Source organism: Oncorhynchus masou, chromosome 28 (assembly GCF_036934945.1).
Source record: "Oncorhynchus masou masou isolate Uvic2021 chromosome 28, UVic_Omas_1.1, whole genome shotgun sequence".
Classification (NCBI taxonomy): domain Eukaryota; kingdom Metazoa; phylum Chordata; class Actinopteri; order Salmoniformes; family Salmonidae; genus Oncorhynchus; species Oncorhynchus masou.
Genome location: NC_088239.1, coordinates 22,046,196 through 22,067,393, shown reverse-complemented (window position 1 = coordinate 22,067,393; position 21,198 = coordinate 22,046,196). Strand labels below are relative to the sequence as shown.

General features: G+C 44.3%; 1 protein-coding gene across 5 annotated transcripts in view; it reads right to left on the bottom strand.

The window, feature by feature from the left end:
• The window catches only part of LOC135517360 (collagen alpha-1(XVIII) chain-like), a 90,155-nt gene that overhangs the window by 39,438 nt on the left and 29,519 nt on the right, over window positions 1–21,198 (bottom strand). For all 5 annotated transcript variants that reach the window (XM_064941584.1, XM_064941586.1, XM_064941587.1 and 2 more), the window contains exon 3: window positions 3,714–4,261. In XM_064941584.1, the coding sequence (XP_064797656.1) occupies window positions 3,714–4,261 (548 nt within the window). The remainder of the gene's footprint in view (window positions 1–3,713; window positions 4,262–21,198) is intronic.

Genomic DNA, 21,198 nt, shown 5'->3' with positions numbered 1-21,198 from the left:
AACCTTTTACTGCAATTGAAATCAGCATTTCAAGTATGGCGAACAGGTGCCTCTAGTCTTACTGACAATAGCTATTCAAGACAAGCAACCTTTAAACTGCTATAACTCGAACAGAACATAGATCCCACTCTTTCAATGAATAACAGAAGTGCTGCAAATGGACAAAGGCGTGCTTGGTAAATCTATTTGTGGGTTCTATCCAGAGGACAAACACCTGTTTTTAATCCAACAAATCTTCTAGGAAACAAGTGGAGGGGAGAGAGGGAGAAGAGAGGAGAGGAAGGGAGGGAGAAGAGAGGCAGGATCAATCTGGGTCAACCAAATCAAGTCCATCTGTTGATGCTGTAAACAGAGTTTGCAGATAAACAACAAATGTGCCATGCAACAGCGAGCTCTGATTAATTCAGAGTTTCATGAGCTTTTCTGAGATCAATCTTAATCTTTGAATAGAAAAGGGAGGCGAGAAGAGCACAATCAAGGATTTTGTTGAATTAAACTTGAATTAAAAGCATTGCGATCAGTGAACCTTCCAAATAGGAAACACTACCATCAATCGCGTTCAGCTGATGATTCGTTGATTATTTGAATCAGCTGTGTAGTGCTAGGGCAAAGTCCAAAAAGCGCACCCCCTGGTGTCCCGAGGACCGAGTTTGGGAAACCCTGCTCAACACTGCCGCTGTGACCTACAGGGGGTGCTGCTGACCCATACTGATCAGCGGCTGTGTGATTGCAATGACATTGTATGCGTTTGTGTGCATTGCTCACAGTGTGTGATCCCAGTGCCTGATGGGTGAGACTTTAAAAAAAAAGCTGCTCTAAGGGCCCGAATCCCTGATCTGTAATATTGCTGGAATGCTACGGTAGACTACTGATACTGCTTTTCACCCCTACGATGACACAACTGAGCAAAGACAGAATAATAGAATTGAGCTCTACTGTCCAATGTGAATCGGCTGTTCTTCTTCTTGCTGTTTTATGTTCATCCCGACTCCTCAGACGCTACAAACACAAACAGTACATACTGTACGAGAGGCTGGAAGCAGCACCGGGCCGGCTGCAGAGCATCGCCCCCCCCCCCCAATAGTGTTGTTTTGATCCATGTCCACTATTGGCTATATGTTACTAATCTAACAGGACTCAGACATAAACACAAAAATAAGCATCAACAGCAGAGGAATGAAGTAAACAGATTTGACACAACTAAGTAAACACAAATATAGCAGTAAAAGCTGTACAATAAAATGCAACTTGCAAATCCACATTATTTTAGAAAACGGACATTTACAGTAAATGAAACGAGGCACATATAAAAGCAGCTAGAAGCAGCTACCCTCAGCTAGAGGGTACACTTAGTATGGTAAGAGTATGCATCCCTGTGGCGGAGGGGAGTAGTGAGCTTAGATTTATGAGGATGGGGATGTGGCCAAAGGCACAGAGAGCCATGTCTCACCCGAGCTGGATTGTCTCTTGGCTACAGACGGGGAGGAGGGGGGAGTGGTATACCTCTCTCTTCCTTAGACCTTACTGGATCAGTAACCTTATCTCACGGCCTGCCTGTAATCTGAGGAGCATTGGCTAGACTGACTAAACTTTTCTACACACTGTTTGGCAGGGTAACAACAAGCTGGCTACAGCAGACACCAACAGGCACCCAGCAAGAGGAGGGTTTTCCTCACAGCACAAGCCACCACATTGCATAAACAACCATGGCTGTTGGAACCGAGTAACTGTTGCAAAGACAGCAGATGCAAAGGTCTTGTGTTGTGATGGTAAGTTACACAATGAACGGTCCTATCAAGTAGAACATCTAAAACATATGCTGCTTACGTCAGGGTTACACAAAGTCTCTTCGCAAGATTTCAGCTAACGCTTAAATGTATTTAGAAATAAAACAAACATGGGAGTCACTATCAGAACTGGCTGTTACTGAAGACCACTGGTCCCAAACCAGCATGGTATGACTACCATGACTCCCTGGCTACCCGGCTGCAAGCACGCACATGCACGCACACGCACGCCCACAAGCACGCGCACAAGCACACACTCACGCACACACGCACACGCACGCTCACAAGCACGCACACGCACGCACACGCACGCCCACACACACTCATGCGCACGCACCCTCTTGGCAGAGCAAGAGAAAGAGAGAGGACTAAAGGAAGATGAGCAATGAACACAGAGTGATTTATAGATTGATAGGCTCTGATCAGCGAGCAGTCTGCTTTGCTCCCGGGTGCTAGGTGAGAAGAGATAGGCGGGTGCAGGTTGAAACAAACAGGTTGGAAGAGAGAGAGTTTCCTGCTCCTCTCCCCAAGGTTAACTGTATTTCTCGGAATCTACCAACCCATCGCTCCAATGAAACTTTAATGAGAGGAAAATAGCTGCTTGAAATGAGCTTTCTGGTGCACTTTATAACTGAAGCAGGCAAAGATTTATTAGTTCATCCACTCTGTTTAGATTAGTACAACATTAAGTAGTGGTATGGTGGAGTGGAAGTAGCAATTGATTGGTTATTTTATATCTAAGGGTGAAATAAACTGCATTGTAATGCCAGGATTTAGGTCAATGGGATAACACAGTCTTATGGCTCGCAGAAGAGCCGTGTTCGAGTCACATACGCTGTCACATTCTGACCTTTATTTCCTTTGTTTTGTCATTTGTCAACAGTGAGTTGAGGTGGGCAGTCTATGCTTGTTATTCTATGATTTGGGGATTTCTATGTTGCGGCCTAGTACGGTTCTCAATCAGAGGCAGGTGTCATTAGTTGTCTCTGATTGAGAATCATACTTAGGTAGCCTGAGTTTCACTGTTTGTTTGTGGGTGATTGTCTATGTTAGTTGCTTGTGTCAGCACAGTTCTCATTATAGCTTCACGGTCTTTATTGTTTTGTATAGTTTGTGTTCAGTGCTTTCTTTAATTAAAATATCATCATGAACACATACCACGCTACATTTTGGTCCGCTCCTTACGACGATCGTGACATACGCAGTCTGATTAAAACTAGTTAAGCAATCTCCATTTTCTCTTCATCTATCCATTTTACAACAAATACAGAGTTAAGTAAACACTCTCCGGCTAGGTGAACACTGGTTTGTGGCACGATATGTTCATTCCACAAGCATTCACATGCTAATTCATAGCATTTATTGTATATCTTATAAATATGTATAGGTCATTCAGTCCTCTATCCTCTGCTATTGCCATTATGTTGCATCAGGGTTTTTCATGCCTTAAAATCAAAATGGCTGACCATGATGTCAGCAGAAGTGGTGAGCCCAGCTCTTAGTCAAGTTCTCCACAATGACTCACCCTACTGTCTCTTTCCCAGGCAATCGACCGTGAAGTCATTCAAAGCCTATGGAGGCGAGCCATGCTGCCAGCCTGTGGCAAGCCCTGATGACCACTTCTGAACACTCCGGTTTGGGACTATTGGGTTTGGGGCACACTCTCAATTTAATCATTGTAGTGCTGAGGAAAATCATTATGGAATTGAACATTGTTTGGAAGGGTTGAGGCCCAAACAGCAACCATGCAGCCAAACAGCAACCATGCAGCCAAACAGCAACCAGGCGCATGAAAACCAAGCAGAGGACACTAAACACAAACACACTATAGGCCTAACCAATGTAAAATAACCCCCCCAACACCTCCACTCATTCACAAAAAGAAGCAAAAACACCACAAAAACAAAACCCCACCTGTCAACTTACCACAAACCTGTCCAGCCCTGTGCCACCGGCGTTGCCCACGAAGATGCCCGAGCTGGCCTCAAAGGTGAGGGGCTCTGGGCTCCTCTGGAAGGCCACGCGGTGGTACTCCTCACAGTCCATGTAGAGGCGCACCTCCGCCCCCTGCACCGTCAGCGTGAAGCGGGCCCACCTCCCCGTCAGGTCACCCAGCTTGAAGCTGGCCGCCTCCTTGGTGCTCCCATCCCCCGGGTCGGTGTAGTAAAGGAGCACCCGCTGAGACCCATCCTCCACGGGGCTCAATGCCACCCCCAGGTGCACCACCCGCTGGTAGGCGTCGGTGATTGCGAAGAGAACCCCACCCCGCTGCGTGGTGGGCTTGGCGGTGACGGTCATAGCAAAGTCGCGGTAGAAGGGGTCGGGGATGAAGGACTTGGTGAGGCGGCCCACGTTGGCATCGGGCCCGAAGCTGTAGGCCGGGTAGCCCTCGAACCCTGTGATGAAGGAGACCGATGGGGGGAGAGGGATGCCGATCAGCTCGGTCAGGTCTATCTGGCCCTGGGAGCCCCGCTCTGAAACACACACAATCAAATACTGTATTAAATCACATGAATAAGACGATGAGACGGCCTACAGGGAGGAGGTGAGGGCCCTCGGAGTGTGGTGTCAGGAAAATAACCTCACACTTAACGTCAACAAAACTAAGGAGATGATTGTGGACTTCAGGAAACAGCAGAGGGAACACCCCCCTATCCACATCGATGGAACAGTAGTGGAGAGGGTGGTAAGTTTTAAGTTCCTCAGCATACACATCACAGACAAACCGAATTGGTCCACCCACACAGACAGCATCGTGAAGAAGGCGCAGCAGCGCCTCTTCAACCTCAGGAGGCTGAAGAAATTCGTCTTGTCACCAAAAGCACTCACAAACTTCTACAGATGCACAATCGAGAGCATCCTGGCGGGCTGTATCTCCGCCTGGTACGGCAACTGCTCCACCCACAACCGTAAGGCTCTCCAGAGGGTAGTGAGGTCTGCACAACGCATCACCGGGGGCAAACTACCTGCCCTCCAGGACACCTTCACCACCCGATGTTACAGGAAGGCCATAAAGATCATCAAGGACAACAACCACCCGAGCCACTGCCTGTTCACCCCGCTATCATCCAGAAGGCGAGGTCAGTACAGGTGCATCAAAGCTGGGACCGAGAGACTGAAAAACAGCTTCTATATCAAGGCCATCAGGCTGTTAAACAGCCACCACTAACATTGAGTGGCTGCTGCAAACACACTGACTCAACTCCAGCCACTTTAATAATGGGAATTGATGGGAAATGATGTAAAATATATCACTAGCCACTTTAAACAATGCTACCTAATATAATGTTTACATACCCTACATTATTCATCTCATATGTATACGTATATACTGTACTCTATATCATCTACTGCATCTTTATGTAATACATGTATCACTAGCCACTTTAACTATGCCACTTTGTTTACATACTCATCTCATATGTATATACTGTACTCGATACCATCTACTGTATCTTGCCTATGCTGCTCTGTATCATCATTCATTCATATATCTTTATGTACATATTCTTTATCCCCTTACACTTGTGTGTATAAGACAGTAGTTTGTTAGTTAGATTACTTGTTGGTTATTACTGCATTGTCGGAACTAGAAGCACAAGCATTTCGCTACACTCGCATTATCTGCTAACCATGTGTATGTGACAAATAAAATTTGATTTGATTTGATTTCATATGACATAGTGCATGGATAGGATAGCACATTCATTCATATAAAGACCTGATGAGTTAGTTATGTGTATATTCACAATGAATTCATGATTATGAATATTAATACCAATGACAAATTGGTCCACAAACTGTGCTGCACTGACTCCCCTCATCTCTCATTCTGCATTGTGAAGGTGATCTGGCTTGTGCTTTCATTTCCAGCCATTACTTTCCGCTTCAATGGATTACAAATCTGCCACAGTTTCACCTAATTTGCCAAGAGGATGAGAACGTGGAAGCATTCCCATAATTCACTCCTTCCATCCCAGTCCCTCTCCACACGCATCTCTATACACTCACACACACTCCCCACCACACATGTTCCTCATTAGGAGGGAGAACCCATGGAACAATCCTCCGTTTTGTGAGACTGTATAGCAGGGTAAGGCATGTTCATCTGGAAGGCATTAGCGTAGACTAATACACACACCGGGTCCAGGCTGCTCCTGTAAAATAGGCTTAGCACTGCTCGGCTAACTCACACCAATAGGCTAGCCCACACCGCTAGGCTAACCCACAGCGCTAGGCTAACCCATACCACTAGGCTAACCCATACCGCTAGGCTAACCCACAGTGTTAGGCTAGCGCTAGCTCCCCATAGAGAGACACAGACAGATAGGCATGCTTCACGCAGTCTTTAATGGCCATCACCTCTCAGGCTTCTTCAAGCCAGTGTCCCTAGTAAACCTTAACCCTTGGTCTGAGTGCATGTTTTACTGGTGCCATGGAAGAGAGGGCAAAATTCCAAATGGTCCTGTCACCTGGAGCTCCTCGCCCACCCAGTGACATAACACCAGATGGGGGAGCAGCTGGAGACATCACACAGCACTCTTTGGCAGATGCAGGTTCCCATGACGCAAGACCAACATACTGTATGGAACCAGGTGTGACATCATCATTGGCAGAGTGATAGAGACCTGGCCTTGACGGGACAAACATCACCTGGACTAAGACATCACCAACAAAGTAGCAAGTACCTCAGATTCACTTCAAGTCACAGATTAATCATTTCAGTGTGCATACAATATGTTTCAATCTACTGGGAAATATCATGATAGAAGCGCTTTAAGTAATTGTAGGGTAATATAACCACAGTGCCAGAATAAAGACCACTAGAATGAATGACCAATTAATTAACACTCCAAATCTCCCTGATTCGTTAGCTAGAGGGTGTTTGGGAGCAGTTTTGGGGCATTGCGTAGTGGAAGGTTTGGCTGCTAGCTTCGCATACACATGTTGCTAATTAGTCATGTGGGTGCATGGCATTGTGTGTGTGTGTGTGTGTGTGTGTGTGTGTGTGTGTGTGTGTGTGTGTGTGTGTGTGTTTGGGTGTGTGTGTGTGGGTGGGTGGGTGTGTGGGTTGGTGTGTGGGTGGGTGTGTGTGTGGGTGGATTGGTGTGTGGGTGGGTGTGTATGCATGTGTGTGTTTACCAATGACTGTTTTCTATTCAAGTGGTCATCCGTCGTTCCTTAGGAATCTCTCTCGGGGTAATTTCCTATGTGGGTCATTGCATTTTGAGGAGTGTGTAATGCGGCCTGGACTCAGAGCACTGCATTATTTCGGCAGGGACTAGACTGTTACCATCTGCACATACAGTAGAGCCCAGTTATACAGTCTCCGCACTATTTCATTAAGTGCACATAACAGCTAATTCTTCTTGCTTAGGTTATGCAATTCAAATAAATGATAATATTGACTCCAATTCAATTTGGTAACGGAGACTCTGAGGGAAATGTGATTTGTACAGTATCTCCTATGTGAGGTTTGAGAAGACCGTGTGGATTATGCACTATTTAAAACACATTCAATCCCGAGCCAGAACATGCTTTATCAATGTGTGTCAAATCAAATCGAACTGCATTTGTCACACGCTTCGTAAACAATAGGTGTAAACTAACAGTAAAATGCTTAATCCCAACAATGCAGAGAAAAAAATACAAAAATAATTGAAAGATAATAACACAAGGAATAAACACAGAATGAGCAACAATAACTTGGCCGTATACACAGGGTACCAGTACTGAGTCCATGTGCAGGGCTATGAGGTAACTGAGATAGATATGTACATATAGGAAGAAGTAAAGGGACGAGGCAACAGGATAGATAATAAGCAGTAGCAGCAGAGTTTGTGATGAGTCAAAAGACTTAAAGTGCAAAGGGTCAATTTAGATAGTCTGGGTAGCTATTTGGTTAATTATTTAGAAGTCCTATGGCTTGGAGGTAGAAGCTGTTCAGGGTCCTGTTGTTTCCAGATCTGGTGCATCGGTACTGCTTGCCGTGCGGTACCAGAGAGTCGTAAGTTTACATACACCTTAGCCAAATATATTTCAACTCCATTTTTCACAATTCCTGAAATGAAATCCTCGTAAGAATTCCCTGTCTTAGGTCAGTTAGGATAACCACTTTATTTTAAGAATGTGAAATGTCAGAATAATAGTAGAGAGAATGATTTATTTCAGCGTTTATTTCCTTCATCACATTCCCAGTGGGTCAGAAGTTTACATACACTCAATTAGTATTTGGTGCATTTCCTTTAAATTGTTTAACTTGGGTCAAATGTCTCGGGTAGGCTTCCACAAGCTTCCCAAAATAAGTTGGGTGAATTTTGGCCCATTCCTCCTGACAGAGCTGGTGTAACTGAGTCAGGTTTGTAGGCCTCCTTGCTCGCACATGCTTTTTCAGTTCTGCCCACATATTTTCTATAGGATTGAGGTCAGGGCTTTGTGATGATCACTCCAATTCCTTGACTTTGTTGTTCTTAAGCCATTTTGCCACAACTTTGGAAGTATGCTTGGGGTTATTGTCCATTCGGAAGACCCATTTGCGACCAAGCTTTAACTTCCTGACTGATGTCTTGAGATGTTGCTTCAATATATCCACATAGTTTTCCTGCCTCATGATGCCATCTATTTTGTGAAGTGCACCAGTCCCTCCTGCAGCAAAGCACCTCCACAACATGATGCTGCCACCCCAGTGCTTCACGGTTGGGATGGTGTTCTTCAGCTTGCAAGCATCCCCCTTTTTCCTCCAACATAACGATGGTCATTATGGCCAAACAGTTCTATTTCTGTTTCATCAGACCAGAGGACATTTCTCCAAAAAGTACACTCTTTGTCCTCATGTGCACTTGCAAACCGTAGTCTGGCTTTTTATGGTGGTTTTGGAGCAGTGGGTTCTTCCTTGCTGAGCGGCCTTCGGGTTATGTCGATATAGGACTCGTTTTACTGTGGATATAGATACTTTTGTACCTGTTTCCTCCAGCATCTTCACAAGGGTCTTGCTGTTGTTTTGGGATTGATTTGCACTTTTCACACCAAAGTACGTTAATCTCTAGGAGACAGAACGCGTCTCCTTCCTGAGCGGTATGGAGGCTGCGTCGTCCCATCGTGATTATACTTGCATACTATTGTTTGTACAGATGAACGTGGTACCTTCAGGCATTTGTAAATTGCTCCCAAGGATGAACCAGACTTGTGGAGGTCTACAATTTATTTTCTGAGGTCTTGGTTGATTTCTTTTGATTTTCCCATGTCAAGCAAAGAGGCACTGAGTTTGAAGGTAGGCCTTGAAATACATCCACAGGTACATCTCCAATTGACTCAAATTATGTCAATTAGCCTATCAGAAGCTTCTACAGCCATGACATCATTTTCTGGAATTTTCCAAGCTGTTTAAAGACACAGTCAATTTAGTGAATTAAGTGAAATAATCTGTTTGTAAACAATTGTTGGAAATATTACTTGTGTCATGCAAAAAGTAGATGTCCTAGCCAACTTGTCAAAACATTGTGAATGTTAAAACTATAGTTTGTCAACAAGAAATTTGTGGATTTGTTGAAAAATGAGTTTTAATGACTCCAACCTAAGTGTATGTAAACTTCTGACTTCAACTGTGTATGGGTAAGGTGACTAGGAATCAGGATATATGATAAACAGAGTAGCAGCTGGGTATATAATGATTGCACAGTAGGTGAGTGGGTTTGCGTGTGTGTGTAGAGTCGGTATACATGTATGTGCATTTATGTGTGTAAGCAAATTATGAAGTGAGTGTTTGTGTGTGTTGGAGTGCCAGTGTGCGTGAGTGTGTAAGGCCCTATGAGTGTGCATAGAGACAGTGCAAAAATCAAAATAAAAGGGTCAACTGCCTACACTGCCAGGTCACTTACCTCCTCCCTATAGGCGGTCTCATCATTGTCGGTGATCAGGCCTACCACCGTCATGTCGTCAGCAAACTAAATGATGGTGTTGGAGTCATGCGTGGCAACACAGTCATGGGTGAACAGGGAGTACAGGATGGGGACTAAGCACGCACCCCTGAGGGTCCACCGTGTTGACGGTCAGCGTGGTGGATGTGTTGTTGCCTACCCTTACCACCTGGATGCGGCCCGTCAGGAAGTCCAGGATCCAGTTGCAGAGGGAGGTCTTCAGTTCCAGGGTCCTGAGCTTAGCGATGAGCTTGGAGGGCTCTATGGTGTGGAAAGCTGGACTGTAGTCAACTAACAACATTCTTGCGTAGGTCTTCCTCTTTTCTGGGTGGGAGAGGGCAGTGTGGGAGAAATATCATCTGTGGATCTGTTGAGGAGGTATGCGAATTGGAGTGGGTTCATTCAACGCATTTCATGGCTACAGTGCTACGCAGCGCGATAGTAATTTATACAGGTTATCCTGCTGTTCTTGGGCACAGGGACTATAGTGGTCTGCTTGAAACATGTAGGTATTACATACAGGGTCAGGAAGAGGTTGAAAATGCCAGTAAAGACATTTGTCAGCTAATCAGTGCATGCTCTGAGTACACGTCCTGGTAATCCATCTGGCCCTACGGCCTTGTGAATGTTAACGTGATTAAAGGTCTTAGTCACATCGGCTACAGAGAGTGAGATCACGCAGTCATCCAGAACAGCTGGTGCTCTCATGCATGGTTCAGTGTTGCTTGCCTCGAAGCGAGAATATAAGGCATTTAGCCTATCTGGCAGGCTCACGTCACTGGGAAGCTTGTGGCTGGGGTTCCCTTTGTTATCTGTGATAGTTTGTAAGCCCTGCCACATCCGACGAGCATCAGAGCCGGCATAGTAGGATTAGATCCTGTATTGACACTTTGCCTGTTTGATGGCTCATCAGAGGTCGTAGCGGGATTTCTTATAAACGTCCAGATTAGTGTCCCGCTCCTTGAAAGCGGCAGTTTTAGCCTTTAGCTCAGTGCAGATGTTGCCTGTAATCCATGATTTCTGATTGGGGTATGTATGTTCGTTCACTGTGGGGACGACAACATTGTCGATGCACTTATTAATGAAGCCAGTGACTGATGTGGTAAGCTCCTCAATGTTATCTGATGAATCCTGGAACATTTTCCAGTCTGTGCTAGTGAAAGAGTCCAGTGGTTTAGCATCCGCTTTATCGAACCACATCCTTATTGAGTGTGTCACTGGTACTTCCTGTTTGAGATGTTGCTTGTACGCAGGAATCAAGAGGATAGATTTGTGGTCAGATTTGCCAAAGGGAGGGCGAGGGAGTGCCTTGTATGCTTTTCTGAGTGTGGAGTGAAGGTGATCAAGAGCTTTGTCACCTCTAGTTGCACATGCTGGTAAAAGTAAGGTAAAACGGATTTCAGTTTCCCTGCATAAAAATCACTGGCCAAGAGAAGCGCCATCTCTGGATGAGCATTTTCTTGTTTGCTTATGGCCCTATACAGCTCGTTGAGTGCGGTCTTAGAGCCGGCATCACATTGTGGTAGTAAATAGACAGCAATGAAAAATATAGATGAAAATCTCTTGGTAAATAGTATGGTCTGCAGCTCGTCATTAGCTTTTCTAAGTCAGTGTGTTTGTGTGTTTGTGTGCGTGCATGCCTGCCCGCCTGCGCGTGTGTGTTTGGTGTGTGTGTGTGTGTTTCAGTAACTTAACCTCCTGCTGTTGAGCCAGGATTCCCAGTCAGTCAAAACTCCACCACTAATCCCATTACAGTAGTACTATGAGGTTTACTTTGGACAGGCCTACAGGAAACCACAGGCCCCTTTCTATATCAAACAATCACTAGAGGACTTCTGACAGAAACATTCTGACGGGGAATGTAGCATGATACTGTAAAACACTGGTGTGTACAGTTACAACATGATCCTTTAACCTGACTTCAACCCTCACACCTTCAGACTAAAGACAGCTCACAAACTGTTAAGTTGCTGACAATGCAATGGCTTGGAGGGAGTGTGTGTGCGTTTGTTTATGTGTGTGGGCGTGCGTGTGTGTGTCATCGTCAAAGTTTACTCCCTTTTGTCCCTCTAAACCCAACTCCAGCCCCACTATGCGTCTCTCCTCTGGACATGGAAATGAGACCGTTACAAGCTGGCCACAGAGGAAGCTAACCACAACATTTGTTCACCCAACGGGCTGTAGCTAGCAAATAAAGGAATGCAAAACAATAACCACTTTAATACTTGACTACTAGACTGTTTAAAAGTCTGAAGCCTTTCTCCTGGGACTGATTTAGTTCAGGCCTCAAAAGGGCATTATTGAAAATGCCCCATGGTCTTAGATATGCTCGTGCTTTAGAGAACTCCTCAGACTATTGGTGTCAAGCCTTACATGGAGGTGAATGAAACATGTTTGTGAAATGAAACCACCAGCCATGGTCTTTAAAAAGTATCTGTGAGGAGTAGAGATTCACTGTGTTGAATGATGTGAAAACATTTAAGGTCATTTTGAAGACACAGTAAGTAGTACACAGTAATTAGCAGCTATCAACAAACACTCGCAAAAAAAACTGAACTGGATTTTTACAATAGACAGAGAGAGAAAAAGTAATTTGTCATGGTTACAAGACTCGTCTTGCATGACTCACTCTTTCACAATCACGTCATGCAAATGATGTCTATGGACGATTTGTGTGAACGTTGGAGTTACGTAAACACAGCTCTAGTTACACCCTTAGAAAAAAGGGTTCCAAAAGGCTTCTTCGACTGTCCTCATAGGAGAACCCTTTTTGGTTCCAGGTAATACCATTCTGGGTTCCATGTAGAACCCTTTCCACTGAGGGTCATACATGGAACCCAAAATGGTTCTACTTGGATCCAAAAGGGTTCTACCTGGAACCAACAAGGGTTCTTCAAAGGGTTCTCCTATGGGGACAGCCGAAGAACCCTTTAAGATTCTAGATAGCACCTTTTTTTCTGAGAGTGTGGGATCAGGCACATAGGGCACATTTAATGCCTTTCTAATGCACAGAGTCTACAGTAGATGAGTTAGGGTTAATGGACGAGGAGCTTCAGGAGTCCGATATACAGCTCGCTGCTTTCCTGCTATCTCTCTTCAATAATGGAGTGCCAAGTACAGAATGGAAAGAATTCACAAAAGAATGAATATCTCTTAAGCATCTTTGTGTGTGTGTGTGTGTGTGTGTGTGTGTGTGTGTAGGTTCGTACAAATGTGTGTACATTTACTTGTGTTGGACTTGTGTCGAGTGTGTGCGCTTTTGTACACGTATGTGTATATCCTTGCAGCCCTAGCTGACACCATCCGCAGACACTTGCTGCATAGGGAGAAGACTACAGACAGAGAGAGGCCCAGCAGACGGGGCAGTCGAGGGGGAATACGACAGTGGTGAGAGACAGGCTCTGGACAGGTTAAGTGGAGCTGGAGCTGTCCAGGGGTTTACAGTCATTACACTACCATGTGCCTCCATTAAGCCTGGAATGGACTGCCAGGTGGAGGGAGAGGGAGAGGGACATTTTTAATCAAACTTTATAGGGATAGTGCGAGATTTTGGCAATTTAGCCCTTTTCTACTTAGCCAGAGTCAGGTGAACTATTGGATACCATTTTTATGTCTCTGAGAACAGTTTTAAGGAAGTTGTTAACTAGCGTCAGTGCAATAACTGGAAGTCTAGTTAGCAATGGCTCGCAAAACTACCTTTCACTTCCTTCAAACTACACACGGAGACATACAATTGGTATCAATGAAGATCTTGCAGTATCCATTTAATCCCAGTCTGGTATGAGATTCTTGGTAGGAGTATAGGTAGGGCCACATGGAATCTTATATGAGTAAACCTCCAGTAATTAATTGAAATAAAAAGGATACCAATGGAATAACTCAAATCACTTCCCAAAACACACAACAACACACATACGTATCTGTGGTACCACAATGCTGTCATTGGTCACAAAGGCTAGAATTCAACAAAGCCACTCAGTCTTAACCTAATTGTACTGTATCCTCTGTGGTACTGGGATTAGGCTACACCACATGTTACAGTAATGCTTCTTTCTAGGGATTATGTCACGCTTTAACAACGTTAGCCTCGGTCTGTGACGGGACTTGTTTTGTGTTCACTTTGAAAAGAGTCATTTACTTAGAAGTCATTCACAAGATCAAAATGCTTGTTGCCATTGCCTTCGGCGTCCTTCGTTTTGAGTGACAGCCCGGTTTAGGGGGTGATGTTGGCCACGCATGGTTTGAAAAACAGGAAAAAGGAGCTAGCTGGCTAGGTAGACGTTAGCGTTGTGTATTCAGCTGAGAGAGGACACGCGGTCAGGTGAGCAATGGCCTCCTGTAAGCACAAAGGCCTGTCTGTTAGCAGCAGGCTTAGAGGTGAGTCAACACAGGCATTAGCCTAGTGCCCAGCAAAGCTCTTAGCACCCTAGCCTTGATCAAAGGCTTTCATCACTTAAGTGGGAATGAATGGGGAACGTTTATAAGGGCTCCGACGCTGAGCAACGGCATTATACCACTGTCACAGGATGAGATAGATGGCTTGGATTTGAGATAGCTCTGCCATTAGGTGCACTGAGTCGCAAACACACACTCATAATTCTGATCTTCACTCACTAATTGGTCTTAGGCCAATGATTTGGTAAAAGATCAGAATTGGGCTGCCTGTGTAAACACAGATAGAGAGCTGGAGATCAGCCAATGAACAGGTGTAAAAGCAGCCTTCCAACTCCATCATGTGGTCCCATCCAGATGAAAAGTCTAGTAACTTTCCCAACATTTATCAATTTTTCAGAAATCCTGGTTGGAAGACTTCTGGAATTACGAGGTAATAAGCAGGAAAACCAGAAATCCTCAACCACGATTGCTGAATAACCATGACATTTTGGAAAAGTTGACTGTTGTGGTTGACTTAGAAACTAGTTGATAGCTAGATCTTACAGTGGGTGCTACAGTGAGTGTTATAGTGAGTGTTACAGTGGAAGGAGGTAGAGAGGGAGGAACTGACTGAGAAATTGACATTTCATTCATGATTTACTTTTCCTCCCGGATTTAAATAGCTGTCAAAGGTCTCACCAAGTAAATAAGGTGTTTCAAAACATAAGCACGGTAGTTGTGGGAAGCAGACGTACCAAGTCCCAGTGTGTGAGGCCAGGGAGGGTAACCTCAAGAATTTTAATCCCACCAGCAATGGCTAAGTGGGTCATGTTCAAAAAACGAAAATGGGACTTAGAACTGTACTCGAAGGAGCACGGAAGTTGCTCCCTAGAGACCCCTGAACGCCAAGGAATGATTTTGATGACATACTCTGTCCAGTCAGCTGCAAGAATGCCTCCATGGTCACACTACTATGCAATGGTATAGTCAACATTATTGAATTCTTTTGGCATTAATATCACTCCATAGTATTTTAGCATTTTAATGGCACTCTCAAGTAAACAGCAGCTTTACAACAATGTTACAACGCAAACAGCAAGCTGAGCTGACAGAATGGTGAAGTGCCTAGAATCTGTTATCACTCCCATGGCCTTCATATTTGACACCATACATGTGGCTTATGTCAGCCATACTTCAAGAAGAGGGGGGACTTTTTTCCCACAATGAACTCAGTACGAGAACTCCTTGGTCTAATAACACTGCACTGGGACAGTGGAGAAGCAGATTTATATGTCAAATGTTATTTTTACAGGCATTAAAGTTCAATTGGTATGAAAATAACCAAATGGCTACAAAATAGTTCCCTGGGCAATTCCATGCAGGCAAATATTTTTTGTATCTCAGATTGTTCTGGCAATTCTCACATAGAAACATAATTGGAATGAAGTATGTTTGACAAACATTTCTATTTGTAGCACAAACAGGAGGCCTGTACAGGTCTAAAAAGGGCCTAAAATGGCCACTTTCAACATGATTTTGCCAAAAATTGTTTGTGATATATATGTAAAAGCATGTTAAACCTCCCCATTAAGTTTCTATGTGAGAATTGGCAGAACAATCTGTTTTCATGCCATGCAGGAGTGGTATTACCGAATCCTCTGGGTCGGTTATTAACAGTCATTTTTCCATCAGGTTTAACATGGGCACTGTTTTCTTTGTTAATGTCTTTACGAGCCAGCTAAGACTTTGCCAGAAGCCCAACTAGAGCCCCCGAGAAAAAAAAGAAAGAAAAAAATTGTTAAATGAATTGACATGACAGAAATGTGGGTATTACTCCATTACTCAAGAGCAGTCAAAGTCTGTTTTCACTCTGAAGCCCATTATTTATCATTGTGGGTTTTGTGCAAGTGCATTAAATATCAAATATCATTAATTCCCCAAAGGTTGGAAACAAGAACAAATTTCTTTATCTCTTTGGCACAGTTGGCAGCATAATTCGTAGTGATTCAAGCGTGACTGCAATCAGAGGGGAGAGAAAGAGAGAAAGAGAGAGAAAGGCAGAGAGAAATGGAGTGAAAGACAGAAAAAGGCAGCTCGGCAGACCAGGGAGTAGCATGCCATCTCCATCTCCATGCCCCATCTGCTTGATTTCATTAGCATCACAGCTTCCATGACACCACAGCATTACTCTGTTGGCAGTGCTCAGGCCCTATGTGTGGTCTCAAAGCCAACTCTTCATAGCCACATTCTATACCTAACGTCCTCAATTAACCCCTGTTCCGTGTTAAGGGGGGAAAGGCCCTTCACATTGTGTTCTCAAGTGCATTTCAGATACAAAAAAAACTGTATTTTCCGGTGGGAAACACAAAGTGCATTAAGGTAATTGGAGGGAAATTAAGTTGGGAACACAAAAGATAATTTCGGGGAGTTTCCACAGTCTCATTGCCGTCCACAGTAGCGTTGCCATGTGTTACTGTGACTCATGACCCGGCTGGACAGGAAACAGAAAGGGCAGGGTCAAGTCCAAGCTCAGGGGAGATGAAGATGTTAAATGTTAAGATGCACATGCATGCCTACTCTAAACCAACTGTACCATTTAGATGCAGCTACCAAAGTGAGTTGATCCTTTCTGGAATCCCCAGTTCAGGTGTGCTCAGCTCCGATAGCACAGTCAGCGCAGTGAGAGGAACTTTTGTCATTAGGGTTACAGTTTCACAAGTAGGGGATTCTTAGGGAACACAATGGTTTTAAATATCAAGTTACGTGGAATATCATTAGCTGTCTGGTGGTCTCATCTTCCATGCCTTTTCATACATACATACACATTCATGGTATTGCAAGAGCAAACACACACATACAAGCAAACACACATGCACGCGCACACACACACATACAGTTTTGTACAGCTAACCTTATGGGGAATCACAATTCAATCCCATTCAAAATCCTATTTTACCTAACCCTAACTCTAACCCTAACCCGCACTCTTACCCTAACCTTAACCCTAACCATAACCATAACCCAAAAACTGAACCTTAACCCTAAACCTAACCCTAGCTCCTAACTCTAACCCTTAACGCATTTCTAACCATAACACTCATTCTAACCTTAACCTTGAACCCCTTAGAAACAGCAACAACTAACAAAATGTCCCCAGTTGGTCAAACTTTTGTTTGAGAAGTCCCCACAAGAATAGAACACACACACACACACCCACACTGAACATTTCAGGAACACAGACAACATATACTTAAGACACGGATCTCTACCATCAGCAATGATTGTGAAAAAGCAATATATTTAACAGCTCTACCACCTAGTGTACAAAGTCTCAATTGAACCCTTTCTTACTGCATATGGGTAACCTAACCAACCCCATTCCGCTGAGTGTGTTGTACTTGGATAGGAGTGCAAATTAAGGAGTGAGATGTAAACCTCAGCTGACTGAATGGAACCTATATTATGAATGCAGGAGCTGTTGCCGCACAGGGGAGCACATTAAACAGAGCGCAGACAGACAAGGTCGAGAGCTTTTTTTAATGAACATCTGCGTTTGACCACGCTCACTACCACGGTCCAGTGGTCGACTTGGCCCGGCCATCTGCGGTTCGACTTCGCTCTTCTCCCTCATCCCAGACAAAATTCATCTTGAATGTCAGCAGCCCTTCTTTTTTTTTACCTTAGTCAGGAGAATCTATCTAACGAGGTCATTCAGTCTACAGTAGCTACAGTCTCTGACTACAGAGTCCAGACTGACTGTCTGTACAGTAGGTGGTTTGTTATAGAAACAAGATGGTGCCTGTACTCTGAACGTTATGACTAACCGCTGTGAGGTCTACTGAGGCTACATACCGAGTCAGACATTTTGGTTCTGAACGCTGATTACCGCAGCACAGAGATGCGACCTGTGAACCTTTGCGAGTGGATATGCTGTAATATCTTCCGGTAGTCTGGAAACTCGGGAAAAGTGAGTTCTACAATGCAGTGGCCTCTGTAATCTGGCAACCCTAGCTAAATTATTTCTATTTCAATCATAATTACCATGGTGTTGAGATGCTAGAGTCCTGAGACACAAAGGCTGTCAGACCACAAGGAGACAGTCTCTTACCACACCCGCTGTGTCTGGTGGATCCAAGAGTTTGGCCAGAGTGAGATTAACTAGGCGATAACATCCAGCCAGACAGCCAGTCAAGACACAAGAAGAGTCTGAAAGTCTAGGGCTGTGTTTACACAGGCAGTCCAATTCTAATCTTTTTTTCTCCTCACTAATTGGTCTTTTGACCAATCAGATCAGACTTTTTGCCAATAATTAGGCAAAATATCAGAATTGGGCTTCCTGTGTAAACGCAGCCTAGCAGAGTTAGCAGAGCCAATTCTTTACAGCATGTGTGTGGGCCAGGAGCATCCAGGGGCCAGGAGCATCCAGGGGATGGGCCAGCGTGTGTGTGTGTGTGTGTGTGTGTGTGTGTGTGTGTGTGTGTGTGTGTGTGTGTGTGTGTGTGTGTGTGTGTGTGTGTGTGTGTGTGTGTGTGTGTGTGTGTGTGTGTGTGTGTGTGTGTGTGTGTGTGATTCGCGATGGTGTGTGCCTCCATTTTCAGCAGACCCTGTAACAGAGCTATAACAACATCCTAATGACAACACTTAGCATGGAGAAGTGGTAGGAGAAGAGTATAACCATTTGTGAAAATGAGCTTTTATCCTAAATAAAGAGCAAATCCATATGACCTCAAGATATTCACAACTCTCTATGCTCCATTTGTTGCATTTGTACCATAGTTGAGGTTTCCATGAATAAACAGACTTTCAATATCATACAGTACCACAACTAATACATTTTGGTGCACAAACTGTTGAATATTGTTAAATCTCCCCAGACTTCTTTTTGGTCTCTTTGACAGAGAAGCACACGCAGTTAACAAGATATCATAACATGTTCTTAAGTGATTTGTCTGAAAGTAGAGAGAACGCTTTGCCAAGCCCAATAGGGGGCACTGTGAGTTTGTTAAATCCAGGCCAAAATCCCATTCCACATCAGGGCGTACCCACATAAGTAAACATTTATAAGAAAGGGGCTACTGATAACTTTATCTGGGCATAATGTCAAGGGCCAAAAAAGCCAAGGGCCAAAGAGCTCTTTATAATAACGCTCCCTCACGACTAGTCTCCGACTTCCAGATGTCTTTATCTTTAATCTAGATATTGGTCACCATTTTGTTAGTGTCAGTGGGAGAACAGTATCTATTTTGTGTGGGGGGAGATTTGCAGTATTTTTCTTGATTTTTAATTTTGGTCTCGAGAGGCACTTTCACCTTGATTTAAGAACGACATGCAGTGTACAGTTGTAGGATCTTAATTAGAGCTAGTTTGCTACAGCAGGAAAATTGCCCCGCAGCAACAGGAAATGTGTATTATTATGTGAATAATAATTCATGGACATTTTAGTGGGGGTTGATGCATTTTTTCGTTAGGGCGACAAAGCCTTTTTAAAACTCAAATATACTACAAGTTTGCATTTCTTCCACAGCAGGAAAATTCTCAGCAACAAAAGAGTGATCAAATTAAGATCCTAGATCTGTGGGCAGCATAAAAAAAACAGGAGGACAGTTCAAGCATTGTGTGTGAAGAACATAGGAATAAATGCCTTTACAATACTATCCATGGAGACCTGTTAACTGCGTGGGATTCTCTGACGAGATCAAAAATAAGTCTGGGGGGGGGGGGGAATTTAACAATGTTCAACAGTTTGGGATGGAATGTGCACCAAAAATGTATTAGTTGTATTATATGATATTGAAAGTCTGTTTATTCATGGAAACCTCAACTATGCAACAAATCCTTAATGAACAAAGAGAGTATAAAGAGACTGAAAGCAGCTCGCTGAGAATCTAGCAGGGTAGAACAGTACAATAAATGAAAGTACAGTCCAGTAAATTAATGAGTGCCAATCAAAAATAGAGCATTCCTTCAAGCTTAGCCAGCTATATGCTTTTGCCTCCTCCCTTGCTGGTGCTTAGGTCAGTGGTAATGGGTTTGAGTAGATCATGGCTGCAGTAGTGTATGGCTGGAGGGGGCATGAGGCTGCCGTCATGTAAATGACACGTTGCTTCAGAGGTCTCCCTCTCTGTTTGACCAGCTGTACTTCCACCTCTCTGACCAAAGTGTCAGAGCAAATGGTAGTGCAGCTAAAATTGCTATACTCTTTGGCAGCTTGCCTCCAAACACCCCCCCCCCCCATTCCAGCCTCTCAGGGGGAGAAAGAGGGAACGATGACTGATGGAGTGCTTTGCAAGGGGAGGTCTGCAGTATACCATGACCCCTTGAAGACGAGAGAGCCATCCTTAAGGGGCTTTTCTTTGGAGTGCACTGCAATGTTCGCTCCAGAGTCATAACGAAGCCCCCTCTGTGTCGGAATATCCCGTAACATGCTCCGCCTCCCCCCCACCCTTTTTTTCTTATTTTCCGTTTCCTGGAAAAAATAAAGTATTTCTGGCTTAAGCTGACTGGGTTATCCGTGTCCATATACATCATTTGGAAGTTTTGTAGATCCCGGTTTAGAAATCAAAACTATCTCAGGGGGGCTGGAGTAATGTGCTCTAAAGCCCAGAGCAATGCCATCTGTCTTGGCTTTGCATTGCAGTGGGAGTCTATAAAGTCTGAAGAGGGCCACTTGCAGTCCACTCACAATTTATTAAATCAGTGTAGCACCATTGTTTCCATGGCGCCAACTGATTGTGGCTGTTTGACAACACTCAATCGAAATGACCTCCTGACCAAACTCCCACTTCCCTTCTCCTACTGAGGAGAAAACCCAACACACTCCAACCATCGCTTCAACCCCCATAACAAGGTCACACACTCAGGTTCAAGTCCTCCTGAAACATTAGACAGTAATCCTCTAACAAAGTGCTTCCCAAATGGTGGGTCAACTCAGAACCCAGTGAGTAGCAGAAGTGACTAATTCCTTTAGGGTCCCCATTTGAGACTGGATCCTGGCTACAAACACTGGGCTTGTTTTCTTGGCAGGCGACAAGGCAACTCCAAAAGCACATTTGGGAAACACTGTCTAGCCCAGCGTGCAAAATTGGTTGAAATAACATCTTAATGAATGTTAAACTGGTTAT